This window comes from Anolis carolinensis, chromosome 1 (genome assembly GCF_035594765.1).
Source record: "Anolis carolinensis isolate JA03-04 chromosome 1, rAnoCar3.1.pri, whole genome shotgun sequence".
NCBI lineage: Eukaryota > Metazoa > Chordata > Lepidosauria > Squamata > Dactyloidae > Anolis > Anolis carolinensis.
The window spans coordinates 262,837,963-262,861,374 of record NC_085841.1 but is presented as its reverse complement, the minus strand read 5'-3'; the positions used below and the strand labels follow the sequence as shown (position 1 = coordinate 262,861,374).

General features: G+C 41.7%; 1 protein-coding gene across 1 annotated transcript in view; it reads right to left on the bottom strand.

The window, feature by feature from the left end:
* drd4 (dopamine receptor D4) overlaps positions 1-21,362 on the bottom strand; it is a 69,517-nt gene extending 48,155 nt beyond the window's left edge. Inside the window, exons 1-2 of the mRNA XM_008108505.3 lie at positions 20,795-21,362; positions 17,233-19,389 (exon numbers count right to left, since the gene is read on the bottom strand). Of these exons, the coding sequence (XP_008106712.2) occupies positions 17,233-17,511 (279 nt within the window). The 5' untranslated portion in view covers positions 17,512-19,389; positions 20,795-21,362. The remainder of the gene's footprint in view (positions 1-17,232; positions 19,390-20,794) is intronic.
* Between the last annotated feature and the right edge of the window lie 2,050 nt (positions 21,363-23,412).

Here is a 23,412-nt window from a genome sequence, read left to right as displayed (position 1 = left end):
TATAAGTAAAAAGAATGGCCTCTGAATGCCTCTACACAAAGTAGGTAGCAAGATGAAAGATTATGGCATCAATGGTCTAGAATCCATTGTCTGGGTATCTGTTTGGGGCAGACAACAGCCATGACAAAGACTCAAAAATTACTTGGAAAAGGGGTAATTTTAAAGGATGATCTTCAATGATGTTGAACAAACAGATATACCTTTACTATTTTTTAAATTACTATCACATTTCTTGTGGTAGTGTCAGGATCCAGGCTGCAGAGCACCAATAACCATGCGCAGAGACCAGAATCTATCTAATATCTTTATTAAAGAAATATATAAAGTCAATAAAAACAAGTGAAGAATAAAGTTCAGAAGCAGACCTTTCAGATGAGGTCAAATATAGTCCAGAAATGTATTGTCCATTATAAGATATTAGAGTTCAAAGTTTTAATCCACTTGACCGAAACACACACTTTGCCAAGCAAAGTGTGGGGAAATGACAGGGTCTTTAAAGTCCAAAGTAGCTTGACAACAAGGCTGGAAAATAGACTTGATTCTTGGCTAGATCAAAACTTGAAACAAGGCAAACATGAAACATGAACTGAGTCCAGAGAAGTCCGTGAAACAAGGCAAGGCTGGAAACTTGATCCGGGAAACAAGGAACTGGGGTACGAAGTCCACACACGATCTCTCTCCTCAAGCTGAACAATTGACTCCGCAAGGTTCCCCTTGCGGCAAAACCCCTATATAGGGTCTTGTTTTCCCGCCAACAGAACACTTTCCCTGGAGAACAAGAAGCGAAACCCAACTCTGTCCAGATGCATGACTCCTTAGAATTTCCCAAGGGAAGCAGACCTAATCAGCTAATTGTCTGGCAGCGATTCTGAGGCTCCGGCATTAGCCTCCCTGACTCCTCTATCTCTATTATAATTGTCCTTTCGGGAAAACGGGGGAGAATTCTGCCCAAGGCTTGTTTGGTTAACTTCCTGAGGACAAACATCTTCCAGGTGGCGAGGCTCCGATTCAAGCTGAACCGGTGGAAATCCCATGTTTTCCTCCTCATCTGCCACAATAGCACTAGGAACGGGACTACAAGGCCCATGAGACATCACAGGTAGGGAGGAAGGAATATGTCAACTGTATTTGTGGGAAGCTAAATTGCACTAAATGATGTATTTCAAAGGAGGGTCACTTGTGGAAGCAGAAATGTGTTTCTTTGATGCACTTTCTTGCACGGTAAGGCTTTGAGGACTGTTCTGACATAAAAGCTCTTATTTGGATGAGGACCCCTACTTGGCAGTCCCTTCAGCTCAGCCATGCTGTTTCTGATTACTCTCCTGCCTTCCATGCCTTGGAGAGGAAAGGTCTAAAGCAGTTGGGCAAACTCCCCATATCCTTTGGAAATGTATCCAAATTGTGTTCTACATTTTAAAATGTAGCTGTTACAGAAACTGTTTGGAGACTGGGTCTAGATAACTAATAATAACTTATTAAATGTAACATTTCCCACTCAGCTCGTGACATTATTTGTTTGTTTGTTTGTTTGTTTGTTTGTTAAATTTATACCCTGCCTTTCCCCACTCAAGGGCCCAAGGCAGCTTACAGCTAGTAAAAACATACAATATAAAAATTAAAAACAAGTTAAAACCATAAATATTAGTAAAAGCTGTAAACCACTAGTAAAAATCACCCTAAATTAGATTTTAAAACCACCCTGATAATACGTGGTGAGGTCAAATTGCCTTCCCAATCTTCAGATATTATTAGTTCCCTCCAAAAGCTTCATTTAAAAGGAAGGTTTTTAGGCTTCCAACAGCGAGGGTGCAAATCTAATCTCCCCTGAGAGGGCATTCCTCAAAGAGGAGGCCACTACCGAGAAGGACCCCTCTCTTGCCATCTTCAGGTGGAGAGTGTCATGGATATTTGAGGATACTAGCAATTCCCCACTTGATCTTAACGCTCTCCCTGGTGCATATAAAAGGACCTGATTTCTCAGGTAATCTGGACCAATGCTGTGAAGGGCTTTAAAGGTCAAAACCAGCAGTTTGAATCAGGCCCAGAAACTAATTGGTAGCCAGTGAAACTGTTTCAGGAGCGGGGTAGTATGTTCTCTTATATCCGCTCCCATTAACAGCCTAGCATCTCAACAGCTACATATTCATATGCCTCTAGACCAGGCAGGAAGGTAAAAACATCTGGGTGTCCCCTGGGCAACAACCTTGCAATCAGCCAATTCTATCACACCAGAAGTGACTTGCAGTTTCTCAAGTTGCTCCTAACACACACACAAAATAGGCATGGGCAAACTTGGGCCCTCTCACAATTCTTAACAGCTTAAGTTTGCTCATGCCTGCTTTAGACTGATTCTTTATATAAGAGACAGAAATAAGTAGGACCAAATAGTCTTTCAAATAAGAAACTCTTCAGTCATTATAAATATTGTTTTCTGTTGACAAGGACTCTAAAAAAGAGTTCACAGTCCCTGATGAAGACGGTGAGTGGGAACCTGAAGATGGTATGGAAATTTTCTCTCTTGCAATAATATTTAAATGATGAAAATTTCAATTGTTTGCAGGTAGCTCGAGTTCAATTTTCTGTACAGTAAAATTTCGCAGCTTTGCAGTATATTCGCTGTTCATAATCGCTGAACTGTTTGTACTTCTGAGAAAACATTTCATTTCCAATGCGAGACTAGTCTCAACTGAGACCCTGTATATTTCCTGATTTGGATTATGTCTCTCAGGCTACACTGACACTATGTGGCTTAAAGAAACCTGCAGCAACCACAAAATGTATGTCGCTACTGCAGTATACAGCTCAATTAAAAAAAGTTGCAGAGAAGTCTGAATCAAGTCAAATAATGTGCTGCAGCAAATGCAAGTGTTTTAACTACCATATCCAATACAGTGTTTTAACCCTGTTTTTGACAGTGTTTGTTAATATCCAAATGTATATGTTTCTATTCTATTTTGATGCTTGTACATTTTCTGTTGCTGGTCATCAACCGTTATATATATATATATATATATATATATATATATATATATATATATGTGTGTGTGTGTGTGTGTGTGTGTGTGTGTGTGTGTGTGTGTGTGTATCCAAATGCAAGTGTATCCCAGATCCAGGGTGAAATTGACTCTGAAAATGTGGCAAACACTAAAAACACCTGCCCTTGCTGAATAACTATAGACTTCAAAACAGGCGCTGCCAAAAATGCCCCAAGGACATGGCAGGGCGGCAGGAGGCTAATCAACTGCTTGGGAGGGGTCACTGATTACTTCCACTCCTACCTGTCCCTTCCTCTCCCCTCCCCCATGTTACATGCCTCCGAAGCACTGGAAATGAGGGATGCGAGTGGGACTCTCAGAGCAATTTGAGGCCAAGTTCCATGGTTAATGCAATCACCCACTTGTTATCAAACTAGTTCCAGATCTCTTAGGGCTCTTCCAGACAAGCCAGAATTCTGGGAGAACTGGTTATTTAAACCCGGTTCCTCCCGGGATTAAGGCCACTACACCCCCCCAATCCCTAGGATTTCTCAGATGGGGTGGCTCCATGTCCTCCTGGGTCAACCAGAGATTGACGAGGGAGGGCATCCAGCCAGCCCCTATTCCCCACCCTCCCCAGACTTATCTAAGGGGCCTGCCAGAAGTGCAGACCCCTCCGGACAGCTCTCCTGGTGCTCAAAAATGGCATGTTAGGAGGGGAGAGGTACCCTCCTCCCTGCCCCCACCTCCTGACATGCCATTTTTGAGCACCCCTCAGTAAGTTTTTTTGTGGGGAAATGGGGGGCTGGGAAGGGAGGGCGGGGCTCTTAGAGCCCAAAGAACCAGGATCACTGTGGGAACTGATCCCCGGGACTGCAGAAGTAGTCCCAGGAGTTAATCCCCAAAGGGCCCTCACCTGGAAAGATCTGGACCTTATCTTAAGGTCTGGATCTTTCCAAGTGTTTTATTAATCTGGAGCAAATTGAGAAATTCTAGTTTTCTCTGGATTAATTTGATTTTACCTGAAGTGTTATTTGGATGCCTCAGGTAAAACCAAAACAGGTCCTGCATTTTGGGCCTGTCTGGAATGTAATCACCTGAGCAGTAAACCAGGTCCTCCAAGCAGCATTATAGTATGAGTGTAAATGTGTCCTATGTCCCTGTTTGGCCAATGTACAACTTTGGCTTGGAAACTTGTCACTCTGTTGCCTCTCCAAGTGTTCATGCTGAACACCTGTTGAACATGAACTGATGGCTGGCCAGTGTGCTTGACTCTAGGTCATTGCTGGAATTTAGTATCATAACAAGTCTGAAGTAAAAGGAGAAAAACTTCACAGGGATCTTATCCAATAGGTCAAGAGCAAGGGAAACTTTTCCCCTTCTGATGTTTTGGGTTACAACTCTCACGATCCAGTGGCCAAGTTAAGAAGGTAGATAACTGTCAACAGTTTTGGAGTGTCACAGGGGGCCCTTTCACACAGCCATATAACCCAGAATATAACCCAGAATATCAAGGCAGATAACCCACAATATCTGCTTTGAACTGGGTTATCTGAGTCCACACTGCCATATAATCTAGTTCAATGTGGATTTTATACAGTTGTGTGGAAGGGGCCAGGTTCTCTTTAAGTGGCCAATGCTGCTATGTAATGAATCTCTGATTTAGAACAATATTATAAATATATTTAAGCAGAGTAAAGAAAAAAAGAAAGGGGTGAATAAATACACGACAGATGATGTATTACCACTTGGTACAGAAAATCCCATAAAGGCTCTACAAACTTTTGCTTTCCCTGTAGAATGATAAAATCATCCTTGGTTTGTTATGGAATGTCATTTTCTATTCCCCATCTCATCCTCAGCAAGCCAAAGACATAAAAACCCACAAGAGGGACAGCACTCAGCCAACCACTGATGATTCACTCTTTGTTTTTAATGAACTGTATTAAAAATAAGTAGCAAAGTGGTTAACCCAGGTTCGGCTGAATAGGCAAGCAACAACCTAGCCAAGAAAGGGCTATAATGTTAAATGAACTGCCTGCTGGCATCGTATTTCATCCAATACTAATAGAATTTGCACTGGAGATGATATAAAGGCCTATGAGATCCTAACAGAAGAAGAAAAACATTCCCCATTGTTCTCCAAATGACTTGCAAGCACATTTTTCTGGTTTGGCAGGTAGAAATAAAACATAGTAGAGGAAAACAGCAAAGCTGCCAACCCTCCCAAACTAATGGTAGCTCCAACAACATTTTCTATTTCTTATAAAATCCCTATTTTGGTGTGTTATATAAGAAAAGCTTGAGCTTGGAAGGATACTTTTAATACATAACTCATTCCCATTACTTATTGCTGCTGAGTCACTTGTATCACTTAATTTGTTTTTGTTATTTTCATGGTTAAAAAAAAAACAAGTTGATGAAATAGTATAAAACACCAGGAATTCTATCAAAATTACTCTAAAATGCTCTTTTAAAGGAAATATAATTCAGAATGTTATTTCCAATAAACCAATGTTGTTCCCTTGTTAGCTTTAAGATGCAATTTTTGGTGCCCTCTTCAAAAGACAGCAGAAAGATAGATTCATTATAGATAACTAGACTTTTTCTATCTCATTACTTCCAACCTCTGAGAAAAACATATCAAAATTACCAGTGTTTCTATGTAAGGCTTTGATTCTCAACCTGTGGGTCCCTGGGTGTTTTGGCCTACAACTCCCAGAAATCCCAGCCAGTTTACCAGCTTTTAGGATTTCTAGGAGTTGAAGGCCAAAACATCTGAGGACCCAACGGTTAAGAACCACAGAGGTAAGATTTGTATTTTAGATCTCAAAGGTGAGAAGCTGGTAGAAAGATCTTAAAGGGGTTCAGAAACTACACTTAAGGAATCTATTGCTGAATTATAAATCAATACTTACATAAATCTCATGGATTCCATGGAAGTATTTTGCTAAATCCAACAATTGGTTAAGTCTCACAGTGGATTTTGCCTTATTCCTTCATCATAGTGTGGGCAGTGGGATCCCTCAATTCCTCTTTTCAAGGACAGTTACCGGATCCTCTACAAAACCTCATCTTATAGCATTGCACTGATACTAATCAAGAGTTCTTTCTTACTAGGTTTGTATAAGCTGGTCAACAGATCTTGATAAATGAAGAAGGCAAATATCAACAAGTCCTATTAAGTAAGGATATAAGTGAATTTATGCTAGACAGGAGGGAGCAGAAACCTGCTATTCTGTAGCCATCTCCCAGCCTTAACCATCTTCCTGAGATCACCCGGTGTTACAAAAGCTTTAACTCCAGGAATCATATCAAAATAATTTAAGATGTTTATTTTATCTACAGATTTGGAAGACAAACTAATCCCCAGATGCAATCTTATAATTATAAATCTCCTGTGTACAAGCTTTCTTGCTGAATGCTTTAATTTGACTTAATGACACATACAGACACACAATTCCTACTTCCAGAATTGGGATCCCTATTATTTGATACGCCCGTTCTATGTAAAAATCTATTTCATTATACTTTTTCCTCTAGGATGGTGTCACAATAATCCAAAGGGTGTATCAGATGGGATTTGCTTTGGATTTATCCCAGTCCCTAGATCAGTATTTGATTCATTTATGCGAGCAACTAAAAAAAACAGAAGATCTTGTTAAAAGGAGGCTTATATCTTTACAAAATAGTCTAATGTAATATCCAAATATGGTTTAGGAAATGGAAATAACCTGAGATAAGGAAAAATAGGTTCAATCATTACTGCAATGTCTTCCAAGCTTCCAAGAAACTATGTGAATACACGTTAATATGGCACAAAGTATGGCATTGGGCTCTGGTACTCTAGAAAGATGCTAGATATCCTGAGAAGTACTAGATGAAAAGTTTCTAGGTTGTATGTGCACAAGGTTGTGGTGATGGGATTGACATATTACTTATTGTGTATAAGCTACCTTGAGACTCATTTGACTGAAAGACACAGAAGGCAAGGGATGGGCAAGGTTTTCCCCCCAGCATTTATTCTAGGTTGCACCATACCCACAAAAGTAAAAAAAAAAAACCAAAACCAGTGGTAGCTAAATACCATCTTCTTTTTTTTATTTTAGAGCTTGAAGGGGCAGAGTCAACTTGTCTCATGTAAAAAACTCCTAGAGGTCTCCAAATCTAGAAGGCATTTTTAGAATTTTCCCCAAAATGCAGAAGGGCAGGCTAGATTTGGAGAGCTCTATTGGGGATGCAAAAAAAGCCCTTGGGATTACACGTGATTTATGTGTAATGCTTCTCCATCCCCCGGTACAAATCTTCAAACAGGGAGGGAGGGATGGAGGAAACCTTTTCCAAAAATCACAAAAGAGGACAGGAATTTGGAAAACAGCTCAAGAACAAAAAAAAGGCTTCTGAATTAGCAGGACTAGCTCCACCATGAGATAAAGTGAGAAACTCCCTTCAAGCAATAATAAGGTGTACACTCAGAGGAAGTACATACTGAATTATTTAATTTAAGATTATTTTCCTAGGGTATTTGCATATTCCATCTGAGCTGCTAAAGAGTGACTGAAATCATTAAAAAGCAAGCTAACTATGCTTATGTGTAAGAAATGGCCAAAAGGGAATCGGAATACCAAACAGTTGTCTTTCAGCGTGCTAAACCTGCATCATGCAAGCAATTAACCTTACAATAATCACTAAAAGTGATTTTTCCTAGGATATTTGTATTTTACATCTGTGGCAATAAGGAGGGACTGAATAATAATAATAATAATAATAATGAAACTTTATTTATACCCCGCCACCATCTCCCCAACAGGGACTCGGGGCGGCTTACATGGGGCCATGCCCAGAGCAATACAATATAATAAAATATAAAAACAACATATCATAACACAATTAAAACAATACAATAGATAATAATATACATTACAACAAGAAGTCAAAGAAACAGTAAAAAACAAGTAAGCTAACTAGGCTTATGTATAACAAAAGGCAAAAGGGGAAACTGGTCTCCAAACCTTTCAGTGGGCCAAGCCTGTATCATGGCAACAATTAACCGTACAATAATCATTAAAAGTAACAGTACCGATTCCATAACTCCCAAGCATCTGAGCAAAGCAAACTACTTGCAAACACCACTGGATTGTAAATATTGTATGATTAGCAGAATGTATCTAGAGATATTAGAATGAGATGCATGAAGCCCCCAAAACAAGACCTTAATAGCAGTAACTGTTTTGTACTCAGGTAAAAGAAAGTACATCATTCTTTTTTGGGGGTGGGGGCAGGACAAAATAACAGCTATGAGATAAAAAGCAAAGAAAATTTGCAATGAGGAAGTTAGAAACAAAGCCATATATACAGACTCTATATGCAAATTCCATTTGCAAAACAAGCACCTTTCACTTCTTAGGTAGATGTATTTTCTTTTTTAAATGCAAGGCCTTTTTAAGCCTTGCATTTTCTTGTGTCATTTCAGTCCTTAACATCTCAAACATCTCAATGGGTCATTGCATCCATATTTGTCTATCCTGAGTGGCCGGATGTTTACCATGTTTTACCAGAAAAAGGTAATATATAGTTATTCAAACAGATCCTTATCACCTATGTGAATAATAGTTTTAGAAATGGGCGCACCTTGCTTCCAAACTTGGATCTTATGTAATTCAGCAAACGCACAAAGAAGTGTCTGTGTGTGTGTGTGTGGGGGGGGGGGGGGGGGTTATACACAGCCCCTAAAATGTGGAAGAAACCAAGATAAAAAGGGATGGCTAAAAAAAATGGTTTAAGAAAAATTCGGATTAACAGCTGGAAAACATGTGATAAAAAGGTGCACTTAAAACCCGATTTCGACTGAAATTTTGCATATTTGCATGACTGTAAATCCCTGCACTCAAGAAAAACATGTGACTTCACTCCTATACACTGGTGTGGACTGCTCCTGCATTTTAAAATCCCAAAACAGCTAATCAGGGCTGTAAACAATTGGAGCCATGGACACACAGGAAGAAAAATCAAAAAGCAATAATGAGAGTTCTCTGCAACTATTCCTTTGTTCTGATGTTTATGAAATTAAACACAGCTTGAATTTAAAGTAGGGAGAGGATAGATAATAAGAAATCTGCTTGTTTACACATTTCAATATGTGCAGTAGCGCATATGAGGTCCAGCACATCTCGAAGAGTCAATTAAAAAAAAGTAAACTTCCGACAGATGTTCCCCGTCCATCTTGTGGGTTTCTAAAATTCACTACAAACAAATTTATCAGGACACCAGGGGAGCATTGACCGGGACCGACAGTTCCATGTCTGGACTTGCTGTTGGGTATGGTGATTTTTTGCTCCACTTACTTGTCCTGCATTTTGACGCTGTCTGGAAGGGCCGTGATATATATATAATATTTCTTGCTTTAACTTCCTATGGATACAGCTTCTAATACAGTCTCCTGATACGCATCCAGATCAAGAATGGGCTTCATATACGTGCCTTCAGGTCATCTTGTCGAACTATGGCAACGCATAATTTCATGGGTTGTTTTTTTTAGGCCAGGAACATTCTGAGGTGGTTTTGCCAGTTCCTTCCTCAGGGATATAATCTACAGCAGGGGTCCTCAAACTTTTTAAGCCGAGGGCCAGTCCACAATCCTTCGGACTGTTGAGGGGCCGGATTATCATTTGAAAAAAAACAAAAACAAATTCCGATGCACACTGCACATGTTTTATTTGTAGTGCAAAAACAACAACAACAACAACAACGAAAAAACAATGCAATATTTAAAAATGAAAACAATTTTAACCAACATACATTTATCAGGATTTCAATGGGAAGTGTGGTCCTTCTTCTGACCAATGAGATAGTCAAGTTAATTAGGATTGTTGTTGTTGTTGTTGTGTGCCTTCAAGTCATTTCAGACTTTGGGCGAGCCTAAGTCTAAAATTTATTTATTTATTTACTCTATTAATTTACTACATTTGTATCACACCCTTCTCACCCCAAAGGGGACTCAGAGTGGCTTACAAATTATATGTACATACAATATATTATATTATTAGCATAGCACAATATTAGCATTAAATATTATTATATTGAACTATACCACTATACTGTAATATTATTAGTAATATTATATGTAATATAGAATGTATAATTAATATTATTATATGGTAATATTATTAGTGTTATATTGTATTACATTATAATATTATTATCAATATTATATGTATATACAATAATATTATAAAACTGAGGGCAGGGGCCAGGTAAATGACCTTGGAGGGCCGCATCCGGCCCCCGGGCCTTAGTTTGGGGACCCCTGATCTACAGCAACAGATATCTGTTGGTGGTTTCCCAACTAAACACTAACAAGAGCCCTGCTGTGCTTCTAAGACCAGATGGGATTTGGTGCTTTTAGGCTATTCAGGCTTGATGGCTTCATATGTACGAAATCAGTTTTGGACGACTACTAACACTGCAGATAAATGGCCAGAGCATCTGTTCTTCTCAAACATGTTTACATGGTCAGATATTAGTAATTGTAATCATTTACATAATATTCTGAAGAGTGCTTTCCATTCCTGTATGATCTTGCACAATACTACATACTTTACCATTAATGGTAACAATAATGGTCCCTCTCCTAAATTATGCCACCAGGGTTTCATTACATTTCCTGTTGGGATGTTAACCCCTATAAGCCCAAAATGGAACTTGTCATAGCAGAAACATAAACCAGTTACTTTCTGAAGGCAAAAAGACACTGTTTTGTCTCTTGTATCCAATTATATTGCTGGTTTGGAAAATCTTGTAGGAAAATCCTGTATACTTTTTGATTAACCAGCATTCAAAAATCTGTCAATTGCTGACTGCCTGGGACAACAAAAACAGTTTAAAGCAAGGATGCATTAAACAGCTGTGGGCTGCATTAAACCCAGTGAGCTGCAGGTTGGGCAGGCATGCTCTATCACTTTCCTGCAGTGCCACGAACCAGTGCCATTAGGGCCCCTTCTACACTGCCGTACAATCCAGATTATCAAACCAAATAATCAACACTATCTGCTTTGAACTGGATTATATAAATCTACACTGCCATATAATCCAGTTCAAAGCAGATAATACGGATTTTATATGGCAGTGTAGAAGGAGCCGGAGTCACCATGGTACCACACACTCGCCGTCCATCAATTCCAGACTCCACTCCAATAACTGACTTTACTTCCAGGCCACACTAATCTCATAAAGCTTTAATAAATCCTGCTTGCCTCCTGACCTGGCTTTCAAATGCATAGGACACCATGTACAAATGTCTTTAAACTTGGTGTCCTGTCTCTTAGCTGATTTATCCTGGCCCATCAGGGAAATTCTGTCTGGACAGAAATTATGACCTGGAGTTTTCAGAATACTTGAACTCAGATCCTCAGCAAACTTTACAGAATAGCTGGATTCATTAGTATTTGCTCAACAGGCTTCTTTTCTTCTTTAAATGAGAGGTACCCTTGGAAACATGAGTGTTTTTTTCAACTAATAACAGCCTGCTAAGATAATGGATAATAATAGGGTGCAGTATGTGGCGCATCACTGTTTCTAATTCATATTCTAATACATATTCCTGACATTCAATCTACTCCACATTTAGCTCCTCTCACACCTCTGCCTCACAAGACTTCCATTAACTTCAAATGACTTTGAATCCGATCTAAGAGCAACTGGCACACCTGCTTTGAGCATTATTTTGCAGCTGAGAAAACAAAACACTGTACCTTTCAACAAATAAACTTGACATACAGATATACATATACATTGAAATCTGACAAAATTACCCTTAGACCCGACAACTGAACAAACCAGGAAAATTGTCCACTTATTCCTCTGTTCCTAATTCTAGTTTCCAGTTGCCAAGTAAACAAAAGTTTGTAACAGGGTTGGCCCATAGTTTTAGAGTGTGATATGGCCCCTTCTGCTTAGACCAGGTGAATCCAGTATCTTGTAAACAAATGCTTAGCTCTAGAGCAATAAGATTTCCAGATGTGCACCCCACAATACAAATATTTGTTTATTCTGCCACATACAGAAGGCTTCTTTATTATATCTGCTTGTTTGTGAAATCTTGGTCTCTCAGGCACTATAAGCCTCTCAGGCATCAATTAAATACATTAAATTAGCATTAATGGTGTTTTTATTTATTTACCTCTAATGATTCAAATATTTTCTACAAGATTACCCATCCCTTCCATATGACAATCTTAAACTGCATTTCTTATGATAATTTCTACAAAACTCAGTGGCATTGATCTGTGACTGTCTATAATAGCATTTACATTACATAAACCCATAAAATTCTACATGACTGAAACTTGTTTAAAGAATAAATTAATAACTTCAAAATCACTTGCATTACACACTTTCCAGAAGGAGAGCCATGTCAGTCTGCTGTAGCTAAGGCCCTTTCCACACAGCTGAATAAAATCCCACATTATCTGCTTTGAACTGGAATATATGGCAGTGCGGACTCAGATAACCCAGTTCAAAGCAGATATTGTGGGATTTTCTGCCTTGATATTCTGGGTTATATGGCTGTGTGGAAGGGCCCTAAGATAATAAGAGAGTCTTAGAGTACCATAGAGACAAACACATTTCTTGTACCCTAAGCTTTAGTGGATTTACTGAGTCAACAGTTTACATAAATGCTTTTCAGCTTTTGTGCCAGATTCTGTGAAAGGGTGATTATAGATTAGGTATTTATGATGATCCAGTCTTGCCTAACATTTTGGCAGTCTTGGGTTTGGATTGAACAGATCTAAAGAGAAACTATATTTCTGAATCAGACACGTTCTCTGATTTCAGCAAATTTCCATTCTTTAAAGTCTTTTTTTCTCATATCTAAAAAATGAAATTGCAAAGTATTGCTAATAGTGCAACAAGAGAAAGAAGGATTGTAATAGCAGGACAAACTATCCTAAATCTGTTCGAATATTAACAAATGGAAGAGTTGTGTACACAATCTCAGAGAATAATTAGTCCCTTTGGAGATATAGGGTGGGTTACAAATGATGATGATGATGATGATGATGATAATGATTATTATTGCTGTTGTTGTTTTGCTTGACTGATCATATGTCTTTTGTAGACCTTTACTCAAAACTGACCTGCCAATATTTATTTCTGCCATACCCTTCCTCTCAATGGTTTAAGATGGTGCAAAACTTCTTGCATTTTTTTCTTTTTTCTCATCACAAGTAATTATGAGGCAGACTAACATAGAAGTAATGAGTGACTACTACAAGATTATTAAGTATATTTCATTATTATATGTTTTGATTTTAGTGCTCTCTGATCTTAGCCTATCATTATCAGCACCATCATTTCCAGTGTCACACTCTCAACAGAAAGACATTAACAAAAAGCCCATCCCCCCCCCCCAAAAAATCAACAGCCTGGAATTCAAAGTGAATTCAACAGAATGGCATTATACTACCATCCTTTCCTCCCTCTATTGAATTCAATGTTGCAAGCACAGGGCTTCTCAGGAAGCCTTTCATTCAACTATCAACTAAGCCTAAACCTCCTTTTCTTCACTCACACACAGTAAAAGATACCTTGTTCCCCTGCCTCTTAGCTAGTGCTTTTAACATTCTTAACTGACATAACTATACTGCAATTTAAAGTGATTTTCTGCCTGCCTCGTGGGTTTCATAAATCTACATGTTTGAACATGGAGCCATGAGCATTAGAATGTGATCTAATGAGACAAACTGAACAATGTTTTGAGCCTGTATTCAAGCCATCAACAACTTTGGGTACCTCCTCAACAAATGTTTACATTGTTTGTGTATTTTTGTTTTTTGTTTTGCTTTAGAATGCAAAATCAAATCACAAACTGATTTTAGCCAACTTGATGTTCACACTGAAGGAGGACATCCCAAACCTTGTTTTTACAAATGTAAGACTAGTCAGCAAACCTCAGTTTTTTCACAAACAGCTGTTTTTGTCCATTTTGTACTGAACCTGATGTGAAACAAATCGCAGATTCTGCTGCCCAGACCCGTTCTATTGTATTTGTCTTGGGGCCCTGGTAGGTTAACAGGCAGTAAAGCAAATTGCTTAAATAAATGAATACCACTCAGACATTTGTTTCATTAAAATTATAATGAGAACCTTGATCATCTATGTAGGAAAGTAAAGACTTTCTGTATATATTTCAAATTTCAATATTAATGTCAAAAATACGTAGTATGATTTTACGTAGGATTTGTGCTACATTAGAACAGTAAAGACAAATATCACTTAAGTAAAATAAACATTAAATATTAAATAACCAAAAAAAGAAAATAAGGTATAAACATGGGGTGGAAATGTTCATGCTATATGATAAATTGATGGGAATGTTTTCTGATTTATTAAAAAAAAAAACAAGAACAGCACAGAAGTGCGGCAATGCTTTGTTAAACCTCTGCTGGTCTGAGAAAGAAAGCAACAACACAGTCACTTTGTTTGCAAGGCACACCTCCAGGGGCTTTTCTCAGGTAAAGAGGTTCACCAACTCTGAACCCTACAGTTGCCCTCATGGCATATACATCAGATATTTCTGATGATCTTACTAGCACCCATGGTGTAAGCTTCATCTCAATGGCAAAATAAAGTGGCACTTCATTCGTTTGGACCCCAAATGACTGGCATCTACACAACACCCAGACTCCCAAGATATCAGAAACTACACAGCCCACAGTGGTCTCACCAACTTATAGTAGCAATGCCCAACACAGTCCAAAACAGTGAAATGGCATTCCCAACATTAACAGCTACATGACCCTGAAGTTTCCCGAATGCTACAGCGATGCAGGACAATCTCCCATGCAAGGACTATACAGAGTTTACATCTCAGTAATGAGCAGTGGGGTTTATGCATTTCAAACAGATGTACAGAGAAGAACCATCTGGCAGGTGCCGTGCTCTCTAACCTTATTCCCTAGGTAGCACTAAAACATAACATGGTACATATGCTGAAATTCACTTATCTGCACTGTCATAGTTCTGCTAGTGCTAGGGTGGCCCATTTACACTTCTCCGGGTGCTTTGGGGCTGCAGTTCTCATCACCCCCCCCCCCCCCCAATCACCACTATTGGCTATGGCTGATGAAGTGCCAACAAATTGCCAAATTCTGAACAATCCAACCATCTAAAAATAACCCTATAAACGTGTATGTGCACAGTAGTAGAGCATTAACCCAGCACTATTGCAATAATATGGTGCCCTTTTTTGAACCCTCGAGTCATATTGTAGCCTTCTTGTAAATGTGTGACCCAGGGAAGGTCTGGGTTTTGTTCTAAGATTCTGTGAACTAGAACAAGGGCCATCCAGCCCAGCCTCCAGCCACACAGGAATACACAATCAAAGCACTCCTGACAGATGGCAACCCAGCCTCTGTTTAAAAACCACCACAGAAAGAGATTCCACTCCCAGGCAGCTTACCATAAGAATGTTTTTCCTAACGTTCAAGAGCAATCTCTTTTCCTGTAGTTTGAAAGGAGGGCACTTATTGTGTGCCTTCAAGTCATTTCTGACTTAATGTGATCTAACCCAATGGGAGGCTCTGAATGACACCCACTCTCAGCCCCAGAAATCCAGTGATGGGGTCTCCGTGAGCTCGAATTGACTTGAAGATATACAACCACAAAATGAGAACTTATAATAGGGTGATCTTGGCAATATTTATTTCAAGGTTTGTTATTGCCTTCCTTTGAGGCTGAGAGAGTGTAACTTGCCAAAAGTTACGCAGATGGTATTCATGGCTAAATGGGGACATGAACCCTAGTTTCCAGAGTGGCAGTCCAACACTTAAACCGTTAAAGCCAGATGGTTATGCTGCTCGGAAATGGAATGGCTGGGGATATTTAGCTTGGAGAAAAGAAGGGTGAGAGGGGACATGAGAGCCATGTTTAAATATCTGAAAGGATGTCACATTGAAGATGGGGCAAGTTTGCTTGCTGAGCTCTTGAGAGTAGGACAGGGAGCAATGGATTCAAATTGCAGGAAAAAATATTCCACCTAAACATTAGGAAGAACTTCCTGACATTAAGAGCTGTTGGATAGTGGAATATGCTACCTCAGAGGGTGGTGGACTCTCCTTCTCTGGAGGTTTTAAGAAGAGGCTGGATGGTCATCTATTGGGAGTGCTTTGATTGTGTGTTGCTGCATGGCAGAATGGACTGGGTGGCCCTTGTGGTCTCTTCCAACTCTATGATTTTATGACTGCAAATAAGGATGTATTCCCATTCCAGAACTAATTGCATCTGGCTGTTCTTACTTTGTGGAGGAATGAACCATACTCCCCAAATAGGTGTAAAAAAATACCCCATGTTTTCTAGGCTTCCCTTTTTCTTTATTTTATTTTTAGACATTAAAGGGCAGCATGGCGATGCAAATAGTCCCAAGTAACCCTGGAAAAGAAAGGACTGCGGGGAAGAAGCAAAGGCAGAAGCCGTGGTGGCGCAATGGATTAAACCCTTGTACCAGCTGAACTGCTGACCTGAAAGTTGGGTTGCTGACCTGAAGGTTGCTGGAGACAGGGTGAGCTCCCAACTGCTGGCTCTAGCTTGTAGGGACATGAGAGAAGCCTCCCAATAACACACCCGGCGTCTCCTGGGCAACGTCTCTGTAGACGGCCAGTTCACTCACACCAGAAGCGACGCGCAGTATGTTGTCCCAAGTGTTGTTAAAGGCTTTCGTGGCCGGAATCAGTGGGTTGCTGTGAGTTTTCCAGGCCGTATGGCCATGTTCCAGAAGCATTCTCTCCTGATGTTTCACCCACATCTATGGCAGGCATCCTTAGAGATTGTCAGGTCTATTGGAAACTAGTCAAGTGGAGTTTATATATCTGTGGAATGTTCAGAGTGGGAAGAATGAACTCTTGTGTGCCTGAGGCAAGTGTGAATGTTGTAATCAGCCAGCTTGATTAGCAATGAATAGCCTTGCAACTTCAAAGCCTGGCTGATTCCTGCCTGGGGGAATCCTTCGTTGGGAGGTGTTAGCTGTAGTATGAGGGCAGTATGCTCTCAAGTCGCTTCTGACACTATAAAAAAAGTCAAGGTTGGATCTAGTGCCATAGAATACAGTCGGAACTGCCCTGAACTACATGATATGGGTATAGGGGCAAACTTCGGCCCTCAAGACGTTTTGGACTTCAGCTCTCACAATTGGAGTTGAAGTCCCAAAGGCCTGGCGGTCCGTCCGAAGTTTTCCCCTGCGCCTCGGCCTCCCGCGCCTTACCTCGGAGTAGACGAAGAGGGGCAGGACGAGGAGGGCGAGGAGCAGGTCGGCCACGGCGAGGCTGACGATGAAGTAGTTGGTGGTGGTCTTGAGCGCCTTCTCGGTGCAGACGCTGAGGCAGACCAGCAGGTTCCCGCCGATGATGAAGAGGATGAGGAAGACGCCGAAGGCCAGGGCGGCGAAGTTGTGCTCGGGCTCGGCGGGCGGCGTGGGGCAGGCGCCGGGGGGCAAGGGCGCGGAGGCGTTGGGGGGCGCCCCCTCGGTGCCGTTGGACCCCATGGCCCACCCTCTAGAGAGAACACGGAGCCGCCGCCCCCTCCTCCCCCGCCGCCTCCTTCTTCATGCGGCTCACCTCTCCCGGGAGCCTTCGGTGGGAGAAGCGGCGCCCAGGCTGCCCCACTCCATGCCGCTCAGGAACGAGGAAAGCCTCCTCCACACCCCGTCCCTTCTCGGCGCAAGGCGAGCCCTTGATGCAGCTGAGGAGAGGTAGCAGGCAGCCCTCAGGGGTCTCTCTCTTCAGGAGGAGACGGGAGAGACAGAGAGAGGCTTGGGGCGCCTTCTCCTCCAGGACACTGCCTGACGAGAAGAAGGAAAGCGATTAAGAGCCAAGGCGAGCGGCGGGAACCCGGCGAGGAGGAGGAGGAGGAAGAGGCGGGAGAAGCCCTCCCTCCCTCCCCTCTCTCTTTTCCAGGCGCTGCCAAACTTCACAGCCAGGCTGGGAAGACCATTTCAGGTGGCGCTCAGCCACCGAGTTGGCGCCCAAAGAAATAAAGCCTCGTCGGGAGGGGAAGAAAGGTAATCCGCAGTCGCGTCGGGTCCCAAGTCGCCTGGCTCCTGGAGTCACCTTTGAGGAGAAGTCGCAGGGCCCCCAAGGAGGCTGGAGGTGCTCTGCAATGCATGGGAAGGAGAGGCAGCGTGGCAAGTGGACAGGGCTCCTGTAGAGCGGGGTTCGAGTCCCACTCGGGCGAAGTCACAGTCTCTCAGCCTCAGAGGAAGGCCGAGAACTCCCTCGGATCAAATCGTGCCAAGAAAAGCACGCCACGAATCGGGGATTGGCGCGAAGGCGCATAGGAACATTGCCATGACACTGCTTGGAGCGCTCCCCTCCTATACCTCTGTCAGCCCAAGGAATAATAGGTTAGGGGGCGGAAAAGGGAACTAGGCTGCTACTCAATGGGATGGAGTAGTTCAGATGCTTTGAAAAGGGAGCTAGACTGCTACTCAATGGGATGGAGCAGTTCAGACGCCTAGAGAAGGGAACTAGGCTGCTACTAAATGGGATGGAGCAGTTCACAGGCTTAGAAAAGGGAGCTAGGCTGCTACTCCACGGTATGGAGCAGTTCAGATGCTTAGAAAACAGAACTAGACTGCTGCTCAATGGGGTGGAGCAGTTCAGATGCTTAGAAATCATCCTCCCGCTTTCACAACGATACATAGAAATTGGAAATCCTGTTTGCTGAATTATTCTGATTTTGGTACTTAATTATATGTCTTTACACTTCAGGCTGCTACTCAATGGGGTGGAGCAGTTCAGATGCTTTGAAAAGGGAGCTAGACTGCTACTCAATGGGATGGAGCAGTTCAGACGCCTAGAGAAGGGAACTAGGCTGCTACTAAATGGGAAAGCTTGGAGAAGAGAATGATGCTGGGGGAAATGGAAGGGAAAAGGAAGAGGGGCCAACCAAGGGCAAGATGGATGGATGGATGGTATCCTTGAAGTGACTGGCTTGACCTTGAAGGAGCTGGAGGTGGCCCCAGTGACAGGGAGCTCTGGCATGGGCTGGTCCATGAGGCCACAAAGAGTCGGAAGCGACTGAATGAATAAACAACAAACTAATGGGATGGAGCAGTTCAGATGCTCCTCAGGACAGCTCCAACAGAGGAGTTGGTGCCCTTCCTGCTCTCCAAGCACATGTTTCCAAACTAGTGTTGGCTCGACCAGGAGCCCATGGGAGGGTTGCACGACTGCAGGGTGGGGAGGGGGGGAGGAAGGCGTCACCTCCCCTGCCTTCATCATGGGAAGATTCATCTTCAGAAATGTGTGCATCTGTTGGAAGGAGCAGATGTGTTGAGTCATTCATGGCATCACAGGCAGTATTCCGTAGGTGACACCGGTACAAAGCGGATCACACAAAAAGCAAATCACAGGAACAAGCTCTGGGGGAAGAGAGAGAGATTCAATTGCTTTCTGGGGGAAGATAACAAGACACCTTGCACAAAATGCAGAATATTCCACCTGGAGAGAGATCAGTCTTCCAATAACAGAGGCACCATGTAAAGGCAAGATGTATGAACTCTGCATTGTTACGAAAACTATATGTTTTGCTGTAAATGTATGTACAGTAGAGTCTCACTTATTCAAGCCTCGCTTATCCAAGCCTCTGGATTATCCAAGCCATTTTTTTAGTCAATGTTTTCAATATATCATGATATTTTGGTGCTAAATTCGTAAATACAGTAATTACAACATAACATTTCTACGTATTGAACTACTTTTTCTGTCAAATTTGTTGTGTAACATGATGTTTTGGTGCTTAATTTGTAAAATCATAACCTAATTTGATATTTAATAGGCTTTTCCTTAATCCCTCCTTATTATCCAAGATATTCACTTATCCAAGCTTCTGCTGGCCCGTTTAGCTTGGATAAGTGAGACTCTACTGTACTACATATCGAATAGCAGATCAGAATTAAAATAAATGGATAATCTGATGTAATCGAAGTGTCATTTTTTGGAATGAGGCATCACACTTCTACATAGGACAGATACGGGCAACTTTGGCCTCCATAATATTTTATCATTGGCTATGCTGGTTAGGGCTGATGCCATTATAAGTAGCTGGTTTTAACACTACTAATTGTTAAGAAGAGAGGTAGCAGAAATCCCACTACACTAGAAAAAAGACAAAGGAATTATTGAGTTTTTGTACAAAGAATTAATCACCTTATCTTACAACACAAAAAATCCCCTTATAGAGAATCGGAAACAAGAAAAAAACTTTAGCAAGAAATTAATCAGGTCTTAGATTGACAACATTCAGAAAATTAAACGTATGAGGATCAAAGAAACCCAAAGGAAAATAATCTCTATATGGTATAAAATCCCCCCTTCAATTAGCTCATATAATGGGAAATATTTCCAACCAATGTTGGTATAATTGTGGGGGAATTGGTTCATTCTCCCACATGGGGTGGGATTGTAGAAAAATTCAAAAACTATTACACTAAAATAAGAAATGTAATAGAAGAAATAATAAGGAAAAATTAAAGTGGGATAAAGCCAGATTCATGTCTCTCACTATAGAGGCAAAGGAAGATAACAATAATTGGACAGAAATCCTAAAATATATGATAGCCGCAATAGAAGCTATGATAGCCCGAGGATGGAGAGACAATTCAAGATGGGATTTAGAAACTTGGTGGTTTTATCTCACAGAATATATAATCCTTTCTGTCAATAATCTCATATGTCCAAAGTATGACAGCAACAATTTGGTCATTTGTATCAAGTGAGAGTTTCGACCCATTGTTTTGCTTTTTTAGTGGTATATAGTATCCTTACAATGCTCTGTAGCACCACGCTTCAGATGGGTTGATTTTCTTCTTGTCAGCTTTCTTCATCCTCCCACTTTCACAACAATACATAGAAATTGGAAATCCTGTGTGCTGAATGATTCTGATTTTAGTACTTAATTATATGTCTTTACACTTCAGAATCTTATCTAGTTTCTTCAGCACTCCCCTTCCAAGCCTCAGTCGTCATCTAATTTAGTATAGTCTCTGTTTTCATTCATAACTGAACCAAGTACAGTATAGGAAATCTTTATCATATTAACTCAGTTCTGCAGTTTACAAGAAAACAAATATGAATTTTTATATCTTTTGCTTGCATGTTAGGCCGACTCAACACTGACCTAATAAATGTTTCTACATATAGTAGAGTCTCACTTATCCAACATAAATGGGCCGGCAGAATGTTGGATAAGTGAATATGTTGGATAATAAGGAGGGATTAAGGAAAAGCCTATTAAACATCAAATTAGGTTATGATTTTACAAATTAAGCACCAAAACATCATGTTATACAATGAATTTGATAGAAAAAGTAGTTCAATACGCAGTAATGCTATGTAGTAATTACTGTATTTACGAATTTAGCATCAAAATATCACGATGTATTGAAAACATTGACTACAAAAATGCGTTGGATAATCCAGAACGTTGGATAAGCGAGACCCTACTGTATATCGAAACACAGGTTGTTGTTTAGCTAAATAGCAGCCTTTATACTATCAGATCAACTCTGAGATGGTTGGAAGACAAACTGTTAACTGGCAAATAGGTTCAGGTTTTGGAGTGTATAAATTTCCCCATCTTTGCATACATTTGACTCCTAACAAGGTCAGGGTACAACTACTCTTTAGAATTAATGCAGTTTGACACCACTTTAACTGCCATGGCTCAATGAGATCGTGGGGATTATGGTTTATTTAGGCAGTAGGAGTCTTTGACAGAGGAGGCTAAAGACCTTCTACAACTACATCTTCCATGATTCCATAGCATAGAGCCACAGCAATTAAATGGTAAACTGTATTAATTCTACAGCATAGATGCACCCTCAGATGTTCCAGAAGATACTTTAGTCTGTTATGAAATTGAATAGAATGAATTTCAGGAGCCATATCCAGCCTAATGTCATGTAAAAATACCAGGATAATCATGTATGGATTTGGTAGTGGTCTGGGCCCACATATATATGCTCCTGGATTATCAAAGGACGATACCTGGTTCCCTTTAAACTGTGGGAATAGGTTAACATAGTAGAAGTCTTGAGGCTGAGGGTTAAGAAAGTTACTTGAAGCATCCCAAAAGATTTTGGGTCCCTTGGGATACTACGTTGTGGATTTCTTCTTATTTTCAACCTACATACAGTTGTGAAAAACAACAACAAACAAAACAAAGCCCAAGCCTCCAAATACCACAAAAAAACAGTAAACCTCCAGGCAGGACCGGCCCAAGGGAATCTTCAGGGGTGCGCAAAAAAATTTTTGCGCCCCCCCCCCACCACGCCGCGGGAGGCGTGGTCAGTTCTGGCCCCGCCTCCCATGCCACGCGCGGGCGTCCTGACTCCGCCCCCACGGCGTTGGGCAGTGCGGGAGGCGTGGCCAGACCTGGCCCCGCCTCCTACACTGCGTGCGGGCGCCCTGACCCCACCCCCATGGCGTGGGCGGTTTGGCCAAGGCACGTGCGGCAGGAGGCAAGGCCAGAGCTAGCCACACCTCCCACCCCGCACACCCTGTCCCAGGCAGGCTGCAGCGGGAATCCGGTCCTTCCAGGCCACGGTGAAGGTCCAGCCGTGCCCTGGAAGGACTGGACTCCCGCCACAGTCTGGTTAGGACAGGGTGCCCGCTGCGGGAAGCGGGGCTGGCCATGCCTCCCGCGGCGGGCACCCCGTCCCAGCCAAGCTGCAGCGGGCGTGCGCTGCGGGAGGCGTGGTCGGCCCCGCCTCCCGCGGCAGCCACCCTGTCCCTACGGCAGGCGCCGCAGGAGGCGGGGCCAGACTTGACCACGCCTCCCGCGTCGCGCGGCCACGCCTCCCACAGCGCGGGAGGCAGGGCCAGGCACCAGAGGCGGGGCCAAGTGTGGCCACGCCTCCCAGGGGCTCGATAGCGCCCCTGGGAACATGGCACCCAACGCGGGGGCGTGGCTAGCGTCCCGTGTTGGGCTGGGCCTGCCTCCAGGGAATGTATCTGGAGGAAATCAAACTCAGACTGAAAATAAATATTTTGCTCATGTAATACCTCTGCTGAAGTAATATAATAATAATAATAATAATAATAATAATAATAATAATAATAATAATAATACATCACACAGTCCTAGACACTTGGGAAGTGTTCAACTTGTGATTTTGTGATATGAAATCCAGCATATCTATCTTGTTTGCTGTCATACAATGTCGTTGTGTCAATAATAATAATAATAATAATAATAATATATTTCTTATAACCCACCTATAACTATTTATTAGGTGGGGTAGGGTGGGGTTGAAGGAACCCAGTAATTGTTTCAGCGTGATCTTTCTTGGATCCACTTCTTCACATCCATTGCAGTACGTCTGAAGAAGTGAACCAAAGTGTGCAAGCACCTGAGTTTTCCAAAACCTTTAATTCAGTTAGGC